This window comes from Herpailurus yagouaroundi, unplaced genomic scaffold, assembly GCF_014898765.1.
Source record: "Herpailurus yagouaroundi ecotype Mexico unplaced genomic scaffold, PumYag 189, whole genome shotgun sequence".
Lineage (NCBI taxonomy): Eukaryota > Metazoa > Chordata > Mammalia > Carnivora > Felidae > Herpailurus > Herpailurus yagouaroundi.
In genome coordinates, this window is record NW_024412420.1 from 3,118,070 (window position 1) to 3,142,263 (window position 24,194).

General features: G+C 36.2%; 1 protein-coding gene across 6 annotated transcripts in view; it reads left to right on the forward strand.

The window, feature by feature from the left end:
* TRIM37 (tripartite motif containing 37) overlaps positions 1 to 24,194 on the forward strand; it is a 147,802-nt gene that overhangs the window by 35,972 nt on the left and 87,636 nt on the right. For all 6 annotated transcript variants that reach the window (XM_040496984.1, XM_040496986.1, XM_040496988.1 and 3 more), the window contains exons 9-12: positions 6,687 to 6,811; positions 13,255 to 13,305; positions 14,659 to 14,740; positions 23,061 to 23,137. In XM_040496984.1, coding sequence (XP_040352918.1) covers positions 6,687 to 6,811; positions 13,255 to 13,305; positions 14,659 to 14,740; positions 23,061 to 23,137 — 335 coding nt within the window. The remainder of the gene's footprint in view (positions 1 to 6,686; positions 6,812 to 13,254; positions 13,306 to 14,658; positions 14,741 to 23,060; positions 23,138 to 24,194) is intronic.

A 24,194-nucleotide genomic window follows, 5' to 3' on the forward strand; every position in this document is an offset into this window, starting at 1 on the left:
CAATACCTAGCCAAGTACTAAGTTATATAGAAGTCTGAAGAAATTTCAGAAACTTATGTAAAGAACATGTTCTGTGACCACAGTATAGTTAAGGTAGACATCAAAAACCAATATTATTTTAAAAATCATATGTATTCAAATATACATTGAAATATGTTAAATATCTACATTGTTCTTGAGCTTAAGAGGAATTGCAATTGAAATGATAAATTATTGGGGTGCCTGGGTGGCTCAGTCAATTGAGTCTGACTTCGGCTCAGGTCATGACCTCATGGTTTATGAGTTTGAGCCCCACATCGCTCTCTCTGCTGTCAGCACAGAGCCTGCTTCAGATCCTCTGTCCCCTTCTACCCTCTACCCCACCCCTGCATGTGGGCTCGCTTGCTCTCTCTCAAATAAACATTTAAGAAAATTTCTAAGAAAATAAAAAAATGATAAATTATTAAAATACCAGACTTCGCTAATGGATATTTAGAAGAAGACATAGTCTAAAGTGCGATTTAAGAAAATTATGAATGAATGAGTTGTGTTCAACTAAAGAGGCTAATAAAGGAACAATAGTGTAGAAGCATAAAATGGAAAGAAATCATGAAGATAGTGATGTAATTCACAAAAAAGAGAGCCATGAAATAGTTGGGAGTATCAGCATACCCAATATTGGATCTTTGAAAAGCATGCATTAAATAGAAGATAATTCTAGCACGGTTATCAAGAAAATTGAAGGAAGTGTTAAATATTGTATTGGGAAGAAGAATTGGGATATAACTAGAGATGCAGTAGAAATTTTTTTTTTTAATTTTTTTTTTCAGATGCAGTAGAAATTTAAATAATAATCATTTTTAAAAGTAAATATTTATACCAGTGTTCTGTGTGCTTTACAAATATGAGCAACATTATTGAGGTAGAATCTACATGACGAGGATAATTTTTAGGAAATTGTAATTGTCTAGAGTCACTTAAGAAAGTATATAACTTAAACAAGAAACATTAAGTAAATTATATTGTTGATAAGTCTCCTTCTAAAGACATCAAATTCAGACTAATGGAAAATTTTTACCAAATTTTTAAATGTCTTTTGCCTATCAAGTAATTTTTTCTTAGAGAATACCAAAGTACTAGATCTCATTCAAGACTGTATAACACTAATATTAATAACCAGTTGTCATAAGAACAATGTAAGAAAATTAAAGCTCAATATTTTATTTTTAAAGTTTATTTACTTGAGAGAGAGAACATGGGGGAGGGATAGAGAGGGAGAGAGAGAGAGAAACCCAAGCTGGCTTGGTGCTGTCAGCGCAGAGCTTGAGGCAGGGCTCGAACTCATGAACTGTGAGATCATGACCTGAGCTGAAGTCAGATGCTTAACTGACTGAGCCACTCAGGCACCCCAAAGCTCAATTTTATTTTAACATAAATGCCAAAATCTTAAATATATACTGGCAGTTAAAAATCAGTAGGATATGTACAAAAACAAATGAGCGCAAGACCAGTGGATGGCTCAGTGGAGTATGCGACAGTTGATCTCAGGATTTTGAGTTCAAGTCCCAGGTTGGATGTATAGATTACTAAAAAATAAAACCATAATAAAGAACGAAAAAGCCAGGTCAAGTAGGGTTACCCAAAGGAATGAAAGGAATGTTTCACTATCAGAAAAATCTTCTTGATTATAACTCAAGAGATTACAGAGCAAAACTGTATGAACATTTAAATAAAAATGAACAGGATAATATTAATTTTTAAAGTAACATTATTATATTTGATCTTCATTCATGGCTAAATTACTTAGCAAACTAAGACTAAAGAGGAACAGGTTTGAGCCCTGCATCAGGCTCTGTCCTGACAGCTTGGAGTCTGGAGACTGCTTTGAATTCTGTGTCTCCCTCTCTCTCTGCCTGTCCCCACTCGCTCTCTGTCTCTCTCAAAAATAAATAAACATTAAAAAAATAAAAGGGAACTACATTAACTTTATTTTATTCTTTTAATCTTTATTTTTGAGAGAGAGAGAGAGCTCAAGCAGGGGAGGAACAGAGTGAGAGAGAGAGAGACATGGAATCTAAAACAGGCTCCAGGCTCCGAGCTGTCAGCACAGAGCCTGATGCGGGGCTTGAACCCATGAACCGCGAATTCATGACCTGACCTGAAATCGGACACTTAACCAACTGAGCTACCCAGACACCTATACATTTAACTTTATTTATTTATTTTTTATTAAAAAAAAATTTTTTTTTAACGTTTATTTATTTTTGGGACAGAGAGAGACAGAGCATGAACTGGGGAGGGGCAGAGAGAGAGGGAGACACAGAATCAGAAGCAGGCTCCAGGCTCTGAGCCATCAGCCCAGAGCCTGACGCGGGGCTCGAACTCACGGACCGCGAGATCGTGACCTGAGCTGAAGTCGGCCGCTTAACCGACTGAGCCACCCAGGCGCCCCCATTTAACTTTATTTTATAGGAAACAGTCTAAATGGTAAAAATTGTGAAGCTCTGATAAAGAATCCAGGGTTGCTTCATATTGTCGTTTCACTTCTGAGTGTGCTACTCCTGTGTGTTAAATTAAAACAGTAAATATGGTACAACTATATATATATTTATAAATTAAAAAATTTTTTTCAGTGTTTATTTTTGAGAGAGAGAGTGTGAGCAGGGTTGGGGCAGAGGGAGAGGGAGACACAGACTCTGAAGCAGGCTTAACTCATTTGTTCATAATGAGCCACCCAGGGGCCTCAAGACAATAAATGTGGTAGAAATATATTAAAAGGAAGATATAAAATTGGTTATTTGTAGAGGATATGGTTATCTACGTAGAAAGTATGTAACTTACACCTTTTTAGTGAGCTTATCTTGGTTACTGGATATGTAATCAAGACAGAAATCAAATATCAGAAATAATCGGCTAGAAAACTTAATTGAAAATAATCCTGTTTGGGGCGACTGGGTGACTTAGTTGGTTAAGCAACTGACTGGTTCAGGTCATGATCTCGCAGTTCATGAGTTCAAGCCCCACGTCAGGCTCTGTGCTAACAGCTCAGAAAATAATCCTGTTCATAATATAACAAAAACTTAAGGATTTTGAGTAAATCTAATAAAAAGTGTTGGAGACCTTTGTAAACACTAGAGTTGAGTGAAGAAACATCCTGTATCTCATTGATTCTCAGATGTATATTATGCTATTTTGATATGGGATATGTCTTGGGTGCCTGGGTGGCCCAGTCAGGTTAAGTGTCCAACTTTGGCTCAAGTCATGATCTTGCGGTTCGTGGGTTCAAGCCTGGCATGGGGCTTTGTGCTGACAGCTCAGAGCCTGGAGCCTGCTTCAGATTCTGTGTGTCTCTCTTTCTCTCTGCCTCTCCCCCACTTGCGCGTTTGCGCTCTCTTCATCTCTCTCTCTCTCTCTCTCAAAAATAAACATTAAAAAAAATTAAATTTGAAATGGGATGTGTCTTAACAGTTAATACAGCCATAATTTAGTGAAGTTTTTTTCATACTAGCACATAAAATAGTTAATGTTTAATAATTTATAGCCTACTACATTTTATGGAATATGGTGTATTTATGTAGGGGAAAATTCAATGTTATAAAGGTGCTATTGATACCGTTCTACAAGTGCAATTCAGCCTTTATTTCAACATAAATTTTCTAAGAATTTGGTAAAATTCCAATATTAATGTGAAAGAGCAAGGGGCCCCATATAGCCAGCATAGTCTTAGATTAAAAAAATAAGTTAAAATTCCTGTCATATATCAAGACATAATGTGAAAATATAGTAATTATGACACAAGTTTCAGCACAAGGACAGTTCGAGAAGATAACAGAATAAAAAGCCCAGAAACAGAACCCCAGGTATGTGTGGAGACTTGATACATTACATGACAGAAATGGAGAAGGATGGGCCTTTCAACAAATATTGGCATTTGTACATGTGGGAAATAAAATTTGATCTTCATTTTATACACAAGACTTAGTTTCAGGTCGACTAAAGACCTAAACATCAGTAGCAAAATTTGATTATTTTTAGAGGAGTTTAGAGGAGAATACCTTTGATGTGGGATAGAGAAAGATTTCTTAAGGTACAGTAGGTACAAAATAGAAAGATTTGAATGCATTAAAATTCAAACTTTAAAAAAGAAATTCAACAACTTGGATGACAGGCCATAGACTTGGAAAAGATACTTGTTACTCCTAACCTGAACAGGAATTGCTATCCAGAATTTATAAAGAAATACAGTTTAAATCTAAATAACTAAAGCAATCTCAAAAAGTAGGCAAGGCAGATGAACAGATAGTTTACAGAAGTGTACAGAGACCAGTAAATGTGAAGTTTCATTGCTAGTCTGGTAAATATAAACTAAAACCACAACAAAATGCCATTTTACACCCATTAGTTGGCAGAAATTAATAGGTAAAAATGTAAATGTTGACAATATACAGCAGAGGGAACTTGTGTAGTACTGATGTAAACTATGTTGGAGAGGAGTTTGCTAATATCTGCTAAAGTTGTCGTATGTTTCAACCAGTAATTCAGATCCTAGAGAAACTTGCATATGTGTACAAGGAACTGCACAAGGGTCTTCTCTCCAGAGTTTTAATAATGAAGAATGGGAATCAACCTGAATGTTCATTGACAGAGAAAAATAACATATTATATTCATGCAATGATATTCTTTAAAACTGCTGAAATGAGTAGATCTGTAGATACCAATAAACAAATCTCAGAAGCAATGTTAAGTGAAAAATGTAGGCTACATGGTGATGTAGCTTGGTCGTATTTATGTAAAGTCTAAAAACATTCAGAACATTGCTGAACACGTAATACATGTGGAAACACATGGTAGTGATATAAACTTGAGTGAGTTACCTTTGGAGGAAATGGGGTCAAGGAAGGACACTCATCATAGGCATTCAATATTTATTTATTTATAATTTTTTTGAGTTTATTTTGAGAGCAAGAACATGTGAGTGAGAATGGGGGAGGTGCAGAGAGCAAGGGAGAGAGAAAATCCGTAGTAGGCTCCTTGCTGCTAGCGCAGAGCCCCGTGTGGGGCTCCATCCCCTGAACCATGAGATTATGACCTGAGCCAAAAGCAAGTGTCAGATGCTCAACTGACTGAGCCATCCAGGCGCCCCACATTCAATAAATATTTTATAAAAGCTGTAGGTTTTGATATTTGTCGTATGATACCAGTCATATCGTATCATATTATTCTTCACGAGTTATAAGCAACTGTCATTTAAAAAATATAAACCTGGGGCGCCTGGGTGGCGCAGTCGGTTAAGTGTCCGACTTCAGCCAGGTCACGATCTCGCGGTCCGTGAGTTCGAGCCCTGCGTCGGGCTCTGGGCTGATGGCTCGGAGCCTGGAGCCTGTTTCCGATTCTGTGTCTCCCTCTCTCTCTGCCTCTCCCCCGTTCATGCTCTGTCTCTCTCTGTCCCAAAAATAAATAAAAACGTTGGAAAAAAAAATTAAAAAATATAAACCTAACTGTAGTGAGTATTATGAATATCATCTGTATGGCATTTGATAGTGTATTACTTTGCTAGGGCATCCCTAACAAAATAACACAGGCTAGGAGGCTTAAACAATAGAAATTTATTTTCTTATAGTTCTGGTGACTGGGAGTTTTAAGATCAAAGTGTCAGAAGTTTTGTTTTCCCCTGAGGTGTCTCTTGTAGACACTGCTTTCTCTTTGTATCCTCTAAAGACCTTATTTCCAAATATAGTTAACATTCTGAGTTACTTACTAGGGGTTATGACCAACAGGAATTTGGTGGAGGCACTGTTTAGCCTGTAACAGTTTATAAAGCTGTCTCACATATGGCTTCATACTTGTTACAACAGTCCTAGTGAAGTAAGCAGTGGTAGATAATGATTCCAGTTTTACAGATAAACACTCTGAAAGTCATATGATTAGTGTGTGGCAGAATTAGGACTTCAAATTGATGGTCTGGAGTAGAAAGTCTTTTAACTATTATGCTTATTTTACTGGAGTTGAATTTCTCAGTTTTTAACCTTTGGCACTACATAATGTAGTGTTTTCCAAATTGATAGAAGTTGAGACTTCTCTGGGTCTGTTACATCCTAACATTTCTCTCTCTCGGAATGCAGTTTGAGAAATCCTTGTTTGATGGCTATTGACCTATAGAGTTTTGTTCATTAGTATATATAATAACTTCTCTATGCCAGTTGTGTTTGCTTATAGTTGGATTTATGCTAACGTGCAAGGTGAGAAAAATGCATTAAAATCAAATACATTTCTTGGGGCACCTGGATGGCTCAGTCGGTTAAGTGTCTGACTTCGGCTCAGGTCATGATCTTGTGGTCTATGAGTTCAAGCCCTGCGCCGGGCTCTGTGCTGACAGCTCAGAGCCTGAAGCCTGCTTCGGATTCTGTGTTGCCCCCTCTCTCTGCCCCTCCCATGCTCATGTTCTGTCTGTCTCTGTCTCTCAATAATAAATAAATGCTAAAAAAAAACAAATACATTTCCTCAGTGACTTTACTGTTAGAATGGAAATAACTTAGATCCTTTGTAGATTCTTAACTCTCAAAACCACTTTGAAAGAGTCATTCTATTTTTATCTCATTTTTTTTCTAGAATATGACCAAAATAATTCCTATTTTTATTCTTTATTGAGGATTTTGTGATGCCAGTGAATATTACTTTTGTTTATTTGATTGTTTTCCTCACACAGCTGCGGTCTTGTAGTAAGAGTGAGTTGATATCTAAGAGCTCAGAGATCCTCATGATGTTTCAGCAAGTTCATCGGAAGCCCATGGCGTCCTTTGTTACCACTCCTGTTCCACCAGACTTTACCAGGTGCGACATAGTTTTTTAACTTGATTTTCATTTAACGTTTATGTGCATATGCACATGCTTGTTTCAAAAGAATGTTAGTTTTCTTAATTAACTCTATGTTTTTTAAGGTGTTATTTATAATGATGTGGTTTAGTAAACTTTATATACATGTAAATCTGGTTAAAAATTCTGGTGGAGTTACACTTTTGATTGTAAAGAGATGATCTTGAATTAGGAGTTAGTTTCTTCCTGGAGTATCACCTTCTGTAGAAAAAGTAACTGATCCCAATTTAATCACTATCTATTCATTTTTTTAAATTGGTATATAATTGACATGTAACATATTAGTTCCAAGTGTACAACATAATGATTTGACCTTTTCAAGTATTGGAGAACGATCACAGTAAGTCTAGTTAACATCTGTCACCATAAACAGTTAAAAAACTTTTCTTATAATGAGAACTTTTAAGATCTGTTTTCTTAGCAACTTTAAAATTTGCAGTACAGTTTTGACTATAGTCACCATGCTGTCTAGTATATCTCCATGACTTACTTTATAACTAGAAGTGTATACCATCTGACCCTTTTTTTTTTTTTTTTTTAGTATGTGTCTTTCTCTGACTTATGTAGCATAATGCCCTCAAGGTCCATCCATGATGCAGTATGGTCATTCTTTTATTTACCTTTTGAATTTAATTTATATCTCATTGTTTACATATATGTTGCCAGAAACAAAACTCAGAATATGGATGAAATGCCAGAAGATTCTGAAGGTGACATGATGTTACCTCCAGATCCTAAAAGGTGGTGGGAGGAAACAGCTGGTTGTGTTCTATGCATCTTTTAGTTTTTGTCTTGGGCAGTCTTAGAATCCTTTTGAACCAGCATATTCTTTCAAGCATGTTTGCACTGTGGTATTAGACCAGTGGTGCTTGACATTAGTTGTATGTTAGACTCAGTTGGGATTCTATTGAAAATTACCAATGCTGGTTCATACCTCAGGTCATTTGAAATAAAATCTCTGCAGATAGATTAGTCTGCTTGAACAGCCATAACAAAATAACACAGATTGGGTGGTTTCTACTACAGAAGTTTATTCTCTTATAGTTCTGGATGCAAGAAGTATGAGATCAAGGTGCTAGGAAATCTGATTTCTGATGAGGCTTCTTGCTTGCTTACAGCCTTCTCCCTGTGTCCTCACAAGACCTTTTCTCTCAAGCACAGAGATCAGTGTCTGGTATCTTTTTCTCTTCTAAGGACACGAGCTTTATTGAGTTAGGGTCCTTCCCACCCTTATGACCTCAGGTAATCTTAATTACCTCCTTTTAGTTTTTATCTTGGGTAGTCTTAGAATTCTTTTGAACAGCATATTCTTTCAAGCATTTTTGCCCTGTAGTGTTAGAGCAATGGTTTCTTGCATTAGCTGTATATTAGATTCATTTGGGATTCTTTTGGAAAGGTCCTGTCTCCAAATACATTGGGGATTAGAGCCTCCACATACAAATTTTGGGGGACACAGATGGTCCATAACATTGGGTGCAAATAGGCATTTGTATTTTGTTCATTTAAAATCTCCTTAGTTGGTTCCTAAGAAGAGAGGTTAAACCACTGCCTCAGATAAAAATGTTGGTATGGCAGATTTTAGTCCATCTTAGACTTTAAAGATGGCTTTGAAATACTGCCACATGTTTAGTATGTTGAAGGCTGTGTTACCTAAAGGAAATAGCCTTTGTTTTAAAAATGTATAATTGTCTTTTCTTTTTTCTCTGATATGTGGTGCCCTCTGATGGCCACAGGGCATTGATGGTACTCAACTGAATAGTGCAAGCCAGGGTTTTTCAACCTTGACATTGTTGATCAGGATAATTTTCTGTGGGGTTGAGGGAGCTTTGTTGTTTATTGTGGGATGTTTAGCAGTGTCCCAGTAGCACATTTTCCTTTATAGTTGTGATGAAAATATTTCCAGACATTGCCAAATGCTTCCTAGGAGTAAAACTGCCCCTGGTTTAGAATTTCTGGTGTAAGCCCTTGTTCCTCATCACAGATGCATTCCTGAGGATTATCACCACCCATAGTCCTATAAACAGAAGGGTAAAAAGTTCTTTTGACAGCCAGAACTCAGGTAGATCTCACTGACTATTAAGTCTTCATTTCTCTCTGAATTAACAAGCCAGATATAATATTCCTATTTTAATCAAGAACTGAATATTACTAAAAGTACTTGGTATTTGCTATCCTTAAGTAGATTAGGTGAACTAAGGATGTTCACCAATATCGAAAGGCTGCCTCTTTGATAACATGGTCAGTCATTTCAGTTTTGAAGAATACCTTTTTGGAAGCATCCATCACCACGGAATGAAACGTAAGTTTTGATGTAAATACCATATATAAAGGTAAATGTTTTCAATTCAAAGTATAGTGCATGGATCACATATCAAAGCCAGCTCTGGAGTGTTTGTCCATAATGCAAATTCCCAAGCCTATTGCCTGGCAATATTTGGAGGTGATGTCTAGATAATGAATCTTGGGCATCCTGAGTAATTCTGTCCTTAATTTTGGGAACCACAAATATAGGTAAACTCCTATGCTGATACTACTTGCAGTGTCTCATTAGGCAGGCACCTCTGCTTTAGATTTCTTGTCAATCTCTCTTACATCCAGTGATTGTTTTGCTTTCTGTTCCCTAACTGCCTAAGTGGCTCAGAACCCCAACAGTCCCTCTTCATTATCTTGGTTTTTTTGGTGTAGATAGAAGGGACTGAAATTGGGAGGGCAGGGAGCAAGGGAGGCAGGTAGGAGGGACATCAAAGAGGAAACGACCAAAAAAAATTTTTTTAAGTATGACAAATTAAGGAGCTTTCCATAGATAAAGTTCACCTTAGGACCCTTTCTCTCCCAAATAATGCTTATTTACTGCCTTACTGGACATTTTGGCTTGTAGCTTTGTTGACGTTAAGTTACAGATCAAATTTAGATGTACAAAGGCAGTGGTGAATGTTTCTAAGCTTTGAGATCTTAGGACTGGATTGCCTTAAGTTCCATCAGTTGATTTGTGATGGAGCCACAATGGAGAATAAAAAGTCATTGAACAAGTGCGGTGTTACTTATTAAAGACTATATGTTCAGCACTATTGTGCTACACAGGAGAGAAGAAGAAAAACTAATAATCTTACTGGGTGTATATTCCATATTAAATAGTATAGAATTATATATTAAAATCTAGTATTTCGTAATCAATTACAATTGATCTTTGAACAGTGTGGGTCAGCTGTATAATGCATCCTGTTTAATGCTGCCACATAGCACTAATTTGTTAACAATGTTATTTTTCAAAAAGTTTCCCTAAAAATTATACATGTATAGGAGTACATCACAATACCCTGGGATTGATAGAGGTTTTCTGTGCTCTGAATGTGATCATTTTCTCTTGCAAGTGACAGCTTGGGCACATCATACTATACTCTCTTGGTCAGTGAGCTTTAGTGATCTATTTTAGCTCTTTAGCTCCTAAGCTTTCCACTCCACTGTTCTGAGTTAAACGTATTATCTCCTTCTCTTATTTATTTTGTGTTTTGGTATTTATGTATGTATGTATGTACGTATGTATGTATGTATGTTTGGTTATTTATTTATTTAACCTCCAAGTTAGTTAGCATATAGTGCAATAATGATTTCAAGAGTAGATTCCAATGATTCATCCCCTACGTATAACACCCAGTGCTCATTCCAAAAAGTGTCTTCCTTAATGCCCCTTACCCATTTAGCTCATCCCCGCCCCCACCTACAACCCTCCAGCAACCTTCAGTTTGTTCTCTGTATTTGAGTGTCTTATGTTTTGTCCCCCTTCTTGTTTTTATATGATTTTTGCTTCCCTTCCCTATGTTCATCTGTTTTGTATCTTAAATTCCACATATGGGTGAAGTCATACAATACTTGTCTTTGACTAATTTCGCTTAGCATAATACCCTCTAGTTCCTCCATGTTGTTGCAAATAGCAAGATTTCATTCTTTTTGATTGCTGCGTAATTAATACTCCATTGTGTATATATACCATATATACCGTATCTTCTTTATCCCTTCCTCTGTTGATGGACATTTGGGCTCTTTCCATACTTTGGCTATTGTTGATAGTGCTGCTATAAACATTGGGGTGCATGTGCCCCACTGAAACAGCACACCTATATCCCTTGGATAAATAGTGGTGCAATTGCTGGGTCATAGGGTAGTTCCATTTTTAACTTTTTGAAGAACCTCCAGACTGTTTTCCAGAGGGCTGCACCAGTTTGCATTCCCACTCACAGTGCAAAAGAGATCCTCTTTCTCCACATCCTCGCCAACCTCTGTTGTTGCCTGAGTTGTTAATTTTAGCCATTCTGACAGGTGTGAGGTGGTATCTCTGTGGTTTTAATTTGTGTTTCCCTGATGATGAGTGATGTTGAGCATCTTTTCATGTGTCTATTAGCCATCTGGATGTCTTCTTTGGAAAAGTGTTCATGTCTTTTGTCTATTTCTTCACTGAATTATTCGTATTTTGGGTGTTGAGTTTGATAAGTTCTTTATTGATTTTGGATACTAACCCGCTATCCGAAATGTCATTTGCAAATATCTTCTCCCATTCTAGCAGTGGCCTTTTAGTTTTGTGGTGAACTCTTTTGACCCTTAATGGCTAACAAAAATATGACAAAATAATAGTTTGGTCTTCCAGCCAAAACAACAAAGGAAATGTATAGCACTGGATGTTAAGGATATGGTGGAAAAAGCGTTATGAAAGATGTTATGAATTTGGTGGGAGAACGAACCAACGCTGGTATGATTGGAACTTGCATGAAATTATAAACAAAAGCATGTCATGACTTGACCAAATTTGGAAACTGTCCTGGAGACATTTCCTTGAAGCTCTGATTAGGTTTGTGGTTCCAGGTAGGCTTTCTAGGTACTGCTTACATTCATTCTACTAATTGGGGTTTGGTATACTGAATGTGCGGAAACATAATGGAGAGAAGTTAGAGCAGACGTTCAATGGACCGTGACTTCTAATCTGTTACTTGAAAGAATAGTAAAGATTAACGAGGCAAACATCTGGGAGTGAGGAATATGAGTGTTTTAAGAAAAGGTAACAGCTGCCTTGGAATATGGTTAGGGGTGTTTGACGGTAGGATAGTAGTTATATAGTTAACTATTGCAGGGCAAACCCCATACTTATGTGAAAAAGATATGAGCTATTTAGCTATACATACTTACCATAAAATAAAAAATAATATATTTTTAAATCTATGCTGTGTTTTCACTGGCAAACCACTAATTTCTTTAGGCACTATCACAGTGTGAAAGTGCTGTAGATGTTATCATATATTTTATTTTGGTAATAATGAATTTTCATGAATTAAACTTTAGAAGATATATCTGAGGATACAGTGAAATGGCTTGCAGTTTATCTTTTCGGTAAATTTATAATTTTATTAATTTTATTTATTAAAAACATTTTTTTAAATGTTTATTTAGTTTTGAGACAGAGAGAGACAGAGCATGAGTGGGGGAGGGACAGAGAGAGAGGGAGACACATAATCAGAAGCAGGCTCCAGGCTCTGAGCTGTCAGCACAGAGTCCGACGTGGGGCTCAAAGTCACAAACCGTGAGATCATGACCTGAGCCGAAGTCGGTTGCTCACCCTGAGCCACCCAGGCGCCTCTATAATTTTATTTATTAAATACAGAATATTTTATGTTATAATACTGTATATGATAGTGTCTTTATCATAAATGTTTTATTGACTGACTTTTGAAGTGTTTGAATGACAGTACTGTAGACTGTTCACATATCTAAGGGTATATCCTGTGGTTGTGTTATAGTTCAGTTCTCTTTAGAGAAGAATGTATGGAACTAAAGTTAAGTTGCCTGAGGTAATCTTGCCTTGCCAAGAAATTGTTGCTTATCCACTCTATTTGCCCCTAGGTGATTATGTATTCTTATTCCATAAAATGGTATTTCCAAGTTAATATTCTTAAAATATTTAAGGTCATCAATATTCCTCATAATTTGTTTTAGAGACTGAAGTTGGAGATTTATTGTGATGTCTTTTGCTGTTTCTTTTGTTTTTTTCTAAACTTCCTTATATCTGTTTCATATTTTAGGTTCCCGACTTAAGCACCCTTCCTTTTCCTATTTCCATGAGTAGTTTTGAGAGTCTCTTATGCTTATTTTAATGCTTACTTGTTGCTTCTCAAAAAGCCCAACTATTTTATAAACTATTTGTTGAGTCTCCAATTTAATTGAAAACTTTTGATGTTAGCTTTTGATGGTTTTACAAATTCATTTGGTTTAATATCCGTATTTAGTAAGGATTGAAAAATATTTCTTAGGGACTTAGTTTAAAAACATTTTAAAGATATTACTGAGGGACTTTGTTTTTTAATTAAATGAAATTTTAAACTTAAATAATTATTTTACCTTTTGCTTCTTTTTAGTGAATTAGTACCATCTTATGATTCAGCTACTTTTGTTTTAGAGAATTTCAGGTAAGAGTTTTTGACTACTGAGATTTGTTTTGTATGTCTACCTAAGTAAGCCAGGAAATATCATTCTTGGGTAGAATACAGAACAAGGATCTGTGTCACTCAGTGTGTAATCTTAGAAGAAGCAAGTTTCATATTAGATACATATAGGTCATTTGTCTGGATTGTATTTTATCTTCAGGACAGATTGCTTCTCTATCTAGTCTCGGAAAAGAAACCATTTTTTTTAAAGAAGAGTGTCCACTTAGCCTTTGCTAAGGTGGGGCGAATGGGATTATTAAGGTCAATGACCATCCCCCCATCCTCGGAAGTCGATTTGAGTCCATTTATCTTAGCTGGAAGTGAGAAATTGTGAATGAGAGGCCATTGTCATAAGAAATTTTATGCTTTGTAACTTGTATGTTACTTTGTTAGCTTTTACTACTTTTTCTTGAAGATTGGAAACAAAGATCTTAAAACGCTGAGGTCTTAAAGGGACTTGTTTTCAAAGACAGTTTGGAAATGGGGAACCATGAAATAAAAGGCCTTGCCTTGGGGAGAGAAATTCTAGGAGGTGATAACCATCACCAAAGGCCAAAGTTTGAGGATTAATACCTCTTTCTTTCCTTTCTTTCTCTCTCTCTCTCTCTTTCTTTCTCTTTCTCTCTTTATCTCTCTTTCTTTTGAGAGATATAGAGAGAGAGCACGTGAGCACCTAAGCAGGGGAGAAGCAGAGAGAGAGAATCTTAAGCAGGCTCCATGCTCGGTGTAGAGCCTGACGCAGGGCTTGATTTCACGTCCTTGAGATCCTGGCCCGAGTCAAATTCAAGAATTGGATGCCTAACCAACTGGGCCACGCAGTGGCACAGTGGGGGCTGGAGCGCCCTCCTCCATCTGTCTTTTCTTATGGGATAATTTTTTGGCTAAAATACAAACTTTCTAAGGATATCCCCACATATGTTAAGATTAAGCATATTTCTTAAGTTTTTCCATATTAGAAAAGGATAATTGTACTACAGCTATGTGAGGAAGAAGCCCACTGGGTTTTTTCTTTAATGGTAAAAGACTGCTTGTTGAAGTGGTAATTAAATTCAGGACACTTAGTTTTATTTTTCTTTATATTTTCCTTTTCCCTTGAATGTCCTAATTTTGAAACTGAAAAGATACTGCTGAATATTTCAGTATCATTAAACCTTATTTCAGAATGTAAGTATATATAAATTTATGCAGTGGAGTCTTGACTTGTTCAGCACCTTCATTTACTTGTTTAGGACTGCAAATAAGTAACATAAGTAAAGTGCTTAGAGTTTGGTTTTGCCTGTTGATATTTCACAATAGTTTTGATCTTGGGATTTGGTTGGTTTTCTTTTACTTCAGCACTTTGCGCCAGCGAGCAGACCCTGTTTACAGTCCACCTCTTCAAGTTTCAGGACTTTGTTGGAGGTTAAAAGTTTACCCAGTAAGTTTTTCATATTTCTAATGAATTTTGAAACCAGAGTCTTTCTTTCAGTGTTCTGTAGCACAGTGGTTCACTTTTATGTTTAATTTGACAATTTCATTTACTTTATTAAGCAATTCATGAATCAGGCAGTATCCCATCTAACAGATAGAAAGATGCTCCCTGGTTCACTTTTCTTAGTGGAGTAAAGAGTTAAAGTAATGACAATATTACGGTTTTTTTATAGGGTAGATTACTAAGCATACCAAAAAAATGAGTTAAAATGAACAGTATAAACCTTGACATTACATGAATTTTATTTCTTATTTCTAGGAAGATATTTATCTTTAGACGAAATATTTAAAATTCTTATTTTAGATATCATTTTTTAAATAAAAATAAATTATTGATACAGAAAGCCATAAAAAAATACATGTATGCTGATTGCATACTCATGGTGCATTTCAGTGTGTTCCTTTGACCTAGGAATTTTCTGCAAATTGGCAGCTGGATGCAGTGACATGATGAGAGATATATAGTTGCTTCCTATGGCAACAGTATTAAGTAGTAGTGTGTTCTTTTATCACACCATGTCTAGTTGCATCTCTTATTGTGATATTGGCAGCTATCGATGTTCATTGCCTACATCTGTTAATTCATTGGAAGTTGTAAAATAGTGATATTCTCATTTTATTGTTTTTCATTTATTTGTAATAACTTTTATAAAGATACGCTTCTAAGAGATGCTTCCCGTTATCTGTTATTTGGCTACCCATGGTTATAGTTCATAAAGAAGAAACAATTTTTTCCTGTTATTTACTAGTTATCCTTAGTATTTTCTGGAAGTGATCAATTAGGTTTTTAAAAATGTCATTATGAATTCATGGATTTATACGTATGTAATGTCTTTAAGTTAGCTTCTGTGTCACTTTGCTCTGACTCTAAAAGTCCCTAGTAGTGATTCTTAGGAGTTAGCTTTCTTATTCTCATATTTATGGCAAGATGTTCTAGGCTCATTATGTACATTTCCTACTCCATATCTGGAGTCAGCCATTTTATTCAAAGAGTCCTGATTCCTTTTAGTGGGAAGTGATATTTCAAGACCAAACTGAGTGCTAGGGATGCTTATTTTTATGAGGTTGGTCACAGTTTCTAACCTCCTTGGTGAAGGGAGCTAGGAAATACAGTGATAAATATGTTAGATGTTTGGAAAGGGGGAAATCTGTATTTATTTATTTATTTAAAATTTATTAATAGACTTTATTTTTTAGAGCAGTTTTGAGTTAAACATCAAAATTGAGTAAAAAGTAAAGAGAGTTTCATATGCCCCCTGACCCCATACGTGTACATGCTCCTCCATTATCAACATATCTTGCCCCAGAGTGGTACATTTGTTACAGTTGATGAACTCCTATTGACACATTATTATCCAAAGTTCTAGTTTACATTAGAGTTCATTATTGATACACATTATAGGGGTTTTTTGTTGTTGTTATGTTGTTTTTAGGCCAAAGAATATAATTCGAGAAAACTGGGTAGGAGTATGGATAAAATTGAATTGGATAAGCTCCAGGGATCTCAGTAGACAAAATATATTTATGAACACTTTAAAATTGCTATATAATTAAATACTGGGTTTTTTTTTGATATATGTATTTTTTTAAAGATAAAATAACTCATGAGTCAGTGCTTACATTTATAATTCAAGTTCAAGACTGTGGAGTGTTTTTACTTAATCTCTTTATATTACACCTGTGTCTCCTTCCATTTTAGTAATCCCTTTTTTAAAAATTATTATGGGGGCGCCTGGGTGGCGCAGTCGGTTAAGCGTCCGACTTCAGCCAGGTCACGATCTCGCGGCCTGTGAGTTCGAGCCCCGCGTCAGGCTCTGGGCTGATGGCTCGGAGCCTGGAGCCTGTTTCCGATTCTGTGTCTCCCTCTCTCTCTGCCCCTCCCCCGTTCATGCTCTGTCTCTCTCTGTCCCAAAAATAAATAAAAAACGTTGAAAAAAAATTTTTTTTTAATTATTATGTATGTATATTTTTTTAAATTTACATCCAAGTTAGTGTATAGTGCAATAATGATTTCAGGAGTAGAATCCAGTGATTCATCCCCTACTTATAATACCCAGTGCTCATCCCAGGTGTCTTCCTTAATGGCCCTTGTACATTTAGCCCATCTCCCCACCCACAACCCCACCAAGCGCGCACAGTTTGTTCTCTGTATTTAAGAGTCTCTTATGTTTTGCTCCCCTCTCTGCTTTTATATTATTTTTGCTTCTCTTCCTTTATGTTCATCTGTTTTGTATCTTAAATTCCATGTATGAGTGAAGTCATATATTTGTCTTTCTCTAATTTTGCTTAGCATAATACACTCTAGTTCCATCCACGTTGTTGCAAATGGCAAGATTTCATTCTTTTTGATTGTTGAGTAATACTCCACTACACACACACACACACACACACACACACACACACACACCGCATCTTCTTTATCCATTCATCTGTCGATGGACATTTGGGCTCTTTCCATGCTTTGGCTATTGTCGATAGCACTGCTGTAAACATTGGGGTGCATGTGCTCCTTCAAAACAGCATACCTGAATCCTTTGTATAAATACCTAGAGGAATCCTACCTCTTGAAGCCTTTGGAAATTATATAACCAATCACTCATCTGCTTTATTTCATCTTATAGACAGAAATATTTCAGGATAGGAAGTCTTAATTCTACCATCAATTTGATTACAGAGAACTGCTTTTGTTTATATTTTTTTGTTTATACTCTATGTTTCCCACACCCCTTCCCCACTTGCTGCCATATTAAGTAGGAGTTTTGGTGTCCGAATCTTATTCTCTAGTAGATTCTACTGGAACAGCTAGTGGAAACAATATTCCCTGACTTTATATTTTGAAAAGTTTGTATTTATATACTCTAAAGCCAGTATTGCTGGATATAAAATCCATAGCTTGTATTTTCTATCATTGGGTATCTTAAATGTTTAATTCCATTTTCCATTAGGTAAAATCTGATTATAAACTAATTCTTAAAAGCATTCAGTGATATGGACTAAATGCCCAAATAATCTTTTTGTTTGTTTAAGTCCAGTAATTTACTATTATGTGTTTGGTTGTTTTGAGTCATTATATGCTGGTGTCTTTCAGTATGTAGGTTTAGATCTTTTTTGTTTTTCTTTTTTAATGTTTTTTATTTATTTTTGAGAGGCAGAGAGAGACAGAGCATGAGCAGGGGAGGGGCAGAGATAGAGGGATTCACAGAATCTGAAGCAGGCTCCGCTCCAGGCTCAGAGCTGTCAGCACAGAGCCCAGTGTGGGGCTTGAACCCACAAACCGAGAGATGATGACCTGAGTCAAAGTTGACACTTAACCAACTGAACCACCTAGGCGTCCCATCTTTTTTTCCCCCTAAGAAAATATTTCCTGAATTCTAGTTTTAAGTATTTATTATGTTTTTTTCTCTGTTTTTTTCTTGGGACTTGGTGTATTATCTGTATTTTGAGATTTCTTTTCCTGTCTTCAGTATTTATCACTTTCTACTCTTATGAGCTTTTCATTTCTTATTCATTCACTCATTCATTTTTTTCTATTTTTATTTATTTATTTTTAATTTATTTTTTTTAACATTTATTCATTTTTGAGAGACAGAGACAGAGCATGAGCGGGGAAGGGACAGAGAGAGGGAGACACAGAATCTGAAGCAGGCTCCAGGCTCTGAGCTGTCAGCACAGAGTCCGACATGGGGCTCGAACTCATGAACCGTGAGATCATGACCTGAGCTGAAGTCGGATGCTCAACCAACTGAGCCACCCAAGCGCCCCTCGTTCATTTATTGTAAAGTTTATTTATTTTGAGTGAGTGAGTGCATAATTGGGGGGGAAGGGTAGACAGAGGGAGAGATAGAATCCCAAGTAAGCCCTATGTTGTCAGCACAGAGCCTGACACAGGGCTCAAACTCATGAACCATGAGAACATGACTTGAGCCAAGATCAAGAATCAGATGCTTAACTGACTGAGCCACCCAGATGCTCCTCTTTTTCATTTAAAAAATTTTCCTTAGTTCACTTACAAGATCTGTTTTGTTTATTTGCTCTCATGTTCTTTTTAGTTCAGTGATTATTTCTTAAATAACTTTTTCTTTTATTTCTAATTCTTTCCTTAGTTTTATCACCTGATTTCTGAGTGTTTCTAATTCTGGTATGTTATTCTTTTATGTCCTATTCTTATTTGTTTATTTTTTTTTTCCTTCTGCAGGTTGTCATACTGTTTTCTTAGTGTCATGGATTGTTTTGAAATGGGTTACAATTTTGATCTATTCTTTGAGTATGTTTTTCAAGAATGTTTTCATTATAAGGATGTTATTCTCTTTTTTTACTTTGGCAAATAGTGCTTAACACTGAATTTGCCATCTTAATCATTTCTAGGTGTACATGTAGTATTGTTAAGTGTATACACGTGTTGTGCAGCAAATATCCAGAACTTTTTTTACATCTTTCAGAACTGAAGCTCTCTGCTCATTAAATGATAACTCCCCCTTTCTCCTCCCCCTCAGTTTGGTAACCACCATTAAACCTTTTGTTTCTGTGAATTTGACTGCTCTAGAGATATCATATATGTGGAATCATACAGTATTTGTCTTTTTGTGACTGGCTTCTTACATAATGTCCTCAAAGTTGATCCATTTTGTGGCTTGTGTCTGAATTCTCTTTTTAAGGCTGAGCAACATCCAGTGTGTATACCACACATCGTTTATACCACACATCGTTTATACCACACATTGTTTATCCATTCATCTGTTGATTGGCACTTGGGTTGCTTCTACCTCTTGGCTCTAGTGAATAGTGCTACTGTGAACATGGGTGTGCAAATATCTTCTCAAGATGTTGCTTTCAGTTCTTTCGGCTATGTACCTAGAAGTGGTATTGCTAAATCAAATGATAATTCTGTTTTTAATTTGTTGAGGAACCTCTACACTGTTTTCTGCAGGAACTACCCCATTTTATACTCTCAGTGATGCACAAGGGTTCCAATTTCTCCCTATCTTTGTCAGTACTTGTTTTCTGCTTTGATAGTAGCCATCCTGATGAGAATGAGGTAGTAGTTTGGTTTCAGTTTGCATTTCTTTAATGACTAGTAATATTGAGCATCTTATGCCTATTGACCATTTGTACATCCTGTTCAGAGAAATGTGTACTCAAGTCCTTTGCCCATTTGAAAATTTTGTTGTTGGTGTTGAGTTGTAGGAATTTATATATTCTGGATATTAACCCCTTATTAGGGGTTATGATTACACATATTTATTAGATGTATAATTTATACATATTATCTCCTATTCTGTAAGTTTCTTTTTATTCTTTTAGCATTTCATGTGCAGAAGTTTTAAATTTTGATGTGGTTAAATTTATGTTTTTGCTTTTGGTTTCACAGCCAGGAAATCTTTACCAAATTTAATGTCATAAAGCTTTTTTCTTATGTTTTATTTTAATAGTTTTATAGTTTTAGAATTTACGTTTACAACTTTAATCTATTTTGAGTTAATTTTTGTACATGAAGTAGGGACCCGATTTCATTTGTATGTGGATATCCAGTGTCATAAGGCAATCAAAAATAAATATGGTGCCTTGCTTTCTGAGAGATGTCCTGGCTCTGCCCTTCTCCTTCCTTTGTTTTTATTATTTCTCCACTGTTTATTTTTTATTTCACTCCTAGCACTTTCTATGTAATCTCGGGAGTTATCATGAAAGGCCCTATACATTCGTTTATAATAAGAATAAGAACTTATAAGTGTATAAAATTTAGAGTGACTTAACTGCATTTAATTCTCAGACTTGTTAATGTTAGGCATCCTTGTACTCAGTTCATAATCTGTTGAGCAGCTCATTCCATTTTCAGTTGTCTGTATTTGGCTTGTGAGGCTTTTCAGTGGCCAACTCTTTGCCATTTTGTGCTTTTTCCTGTTTTTTGTTTCATTAGATGTCCTACAGCTTCCCTCTCTTTTCTCCCATAAAGATGTATATATCATACAGGTCTTAATGGCTGTAACTGATATATCTTTATTTGCTTATATTTTTGGGGTTGTGGAGATAATCTTTTATCTAGTTTTGTTGTAAATATTGTTTGTGAGCTTTTGGATTTTCTGTCCAATTATGTGTTTTGTTTTGTTTTCTGTTTGGATTTAGAGAGTTGCATAAACTATGTTGCCATTGCTGCAATCTTTCCAGAATCCTGTGTTGAAAAATCTTAAAGCTAGTATTTTGTTGGAAGTGCAGCTGGCATGTACTTAAGATACTAAAACATTTTCCTTAAAATTATGATTAAAATTAAAAAGATTTCTAATATTGTTAGCTGATAAAGATCAGGAGTAAAAAATTCCTTTTTATTAAAAAAAATTTTTTAACATTTATTTATTATTGAGAGACAAAGAGACACAGAGCATGAGCAGGGGAGGGGTGGAGAGAGGGGAGACACAGAATCCGAAGTAGGCCCCAGGCTCTGAGCTATCAGCACAGAGCCTGACTTGGGCTTGAAGTCACGAACTGTGAGATCATGACCTGAGCCCAAGCCAGTTGCCTAACCATCTGAGCCACCCAGGCGCCCCTATTCCTTTTTATTAATTTATTCCAGGGAAATAGTTCTAGGAGCATAATTTAAAGATTTTTAAAAAAATGTTTATTTGTTCATTTTTGAGAGAAAGAGATACAGACCAAGCAGGGGAGGGTGAGAGAGAGAGAGAACGAGAACCCCAAGCAGGCTCCATACTGTCAGCACAGAGCCCTATGCAGGGCCCAAACTCACAAACTGTGAGATCATGACCTGAACCAAAACCAAGAGTCATGCTTCACTGACTGAGCCACCCAGCTGCCCCTCTTGGAGCATAATTTAAAAAAAGAAAAGAATCTGGCCATTTGAACAAGGATATTGATAGATTTTTTAAAATAAATATAATTTGAGATAAATTTATATTCAATAAAATTTACTAATTTTGGCAAGTTTCCACAAATATATATAGTCAAATAATTATTACCACACCGTGATTTTTATTAACCCCCCAGTTTTCTCATTTGTTTTTTAAGCTGATCCCTTCTTTCTTCCTTCCTGGCCCCTCTGCAACCACTGATGTGTTTTTTTCACTATAGTTTTACTTTGCATAATTTCATATAATGGGATCATACAATACATAATTTTTTGTATCTCATTTTTTTCACTTAACTGATAATTCATTTATTCTTTACTGTGTATTGAGCATTTACCTCCTTTTACCCTGAAAGTTTCCTCAGGATCTTTTGAAGCATAGTAGCCTAGAAATGAAGGGGTTAGTAAGTACTTGTACTCCTCCATAGTCATATCCCAGTAGACACTGGAGATGAATAATAAGAATCCTTCCTTCAATCCTCACAGTCTGGTTGGGAAAACATGTTTATATATGTAATTACAATAGTGATAGTCATTTATAAAGGTAGACACGTGAGCAAAATACTGGAGAAATAGAGAAGGAAGTTATTATCTTTGTAATAATCTCTGTAATACAAATTTAAACAACTTCTTAATCTTCAGACAGACTGCTATATGGAATGCTAACATATAAACATTATATAGAAATTATATTTAATTACTTTCAACATCAAGTGTTATCTTTTCCTGTTTTACTCACTTTTGGTTTTAAATATTTTTTGTCTCCTACCCAGTAAAGTTGAGGTTTTTTTCGTATTTGGTGTGTTCATTTTTCATGGAGGCTGATATTTAAGAGTTTTGTGTATGTTAGAACTCCTTCTTTTTGTATGTTAGAATTCTTAACTCTTTTTTAAAAACTTTTTTTAATGTTTTATTTATTTTTGAGGGAGAGAGACAGAGTGTGAGTTGGGGTTGGGGCAGAGAGAGAGGGAAACACAGAACCCGAAGCAGGCTACAGGCTCTGAGCTGTCAGCACAGAGCCCTACATGGGGCTTGAACTCATGAACGGCAAGATTGTGACCCGAGCTGAAATCGTTCACTTAACCAACTGCGCCACCCAGGTGCCCCTAGAATTCTTAACTTTTATCATAGTTGTTGACATTTTCCTTAGTTTGAATGCCTATATATTTTCCATTTTCTTTTTTAATGTACAAAAGATTTAAATTATTAGAGATGTAAATCTGTTGGTCTTTTTATCTGTGTTACTGCTTTAATCGTAGAAGTATTTCCCAATCCAAATATGAGATATTAATGTTTGCTTCGTTGTTGCTTAAATTTTTACACTTGAGTTATCTAGAGTTTGTATTTGTATAACATCTCTCTCTCTTTCTCTTTAATTATTGATGTATTGTTGACTCTTCTTCCTTTTTTTAAGGATGGAAATGGAGTCGTTCGTGGTTACTACCTATCTGTGTTTCTGGAACTGTCAGCTGGCTTGCCTGAAACTTCCAAGTAAGACATGCAATTAAATAACAAACTTTATTATTTTTTTTTCAACGTTTTTATTTATTTTTGGGACAGAGAGAGACAGAGCATGAACAGGGGAGGGGCAGAGAGAGAGGGAGATACAGAATCGGAAACAGGCTCCAGGCTCCGAGCCATCAGCCCAGGGCCTGACGCGGGGCTCGAACTCCCGGACCGCGAGATCGTGACCTGGCTGAAGTCGGACACTTAACCGACTTCGCCACCCAGGCGTCCCAAATAACAAACTTTAATGTGTGTTTATATGCATTCCTCTTAGGATTTTTTAACTTTTGTTAGTTACTGTATTGTTGTATCTGTTAAGATGTGTACTAGTATGGAATCCCTGGCATAGTATAGCACACACTGGCAGTTCTTTCTTTTTTTTTTTAATGTTTATTTATTTTTGAGAGTGAGGGAGAGCACACATGAAGGGGGAGGGGCAGAGAGAGGTGGACAGAGGATCTGAAGTGGGCTCTGCACTGACAGCAGTGGGGCTCATACTCATCAACTGTGGGATCACAAACTGGCAGTTCTAAAACTGCCTCAGGAATACTCCTCTTTTTTTTTTAACCCAATTTTTTTTAATTAAAAAAATTTCTAAATTTCTTTTTTGAGGGAGAGAGAGAGAAAAGTGGGGTCATCCTAAGCAGAGCTCATGTTTGTTTTTTACGTTGAAGCGGGGCTTGAGCTCACCCAGTGTGGGTCTTAAACTCACAAACCTTGAGATCATGACCTGAGCCAAAGTCAGATGCTTAATGACAACCACCCAGGCACCTGGACTCTTTATACTCTTAAATTTTATTGAAAACCCCAAAGAGGTTTTTTGGCTTTTGGTTTTTGTTCTTAATTTTTTTAAATTCAGTGTACGTTGGAAGGCCAGGTGTTCTTTTTTCTGTTTTGTGCTTGAGAGAGAGAGAGGATCCCAGGCAGGCTCTGTGTTGTGCAGGGCCTGACCTGGGGCTTGAACTCATGAACCAGGAGATCATGACGCGAGCCAAAATCAACTGGAAGCTTAACTGACTGAGCCACCCACATGGCCCAAGAG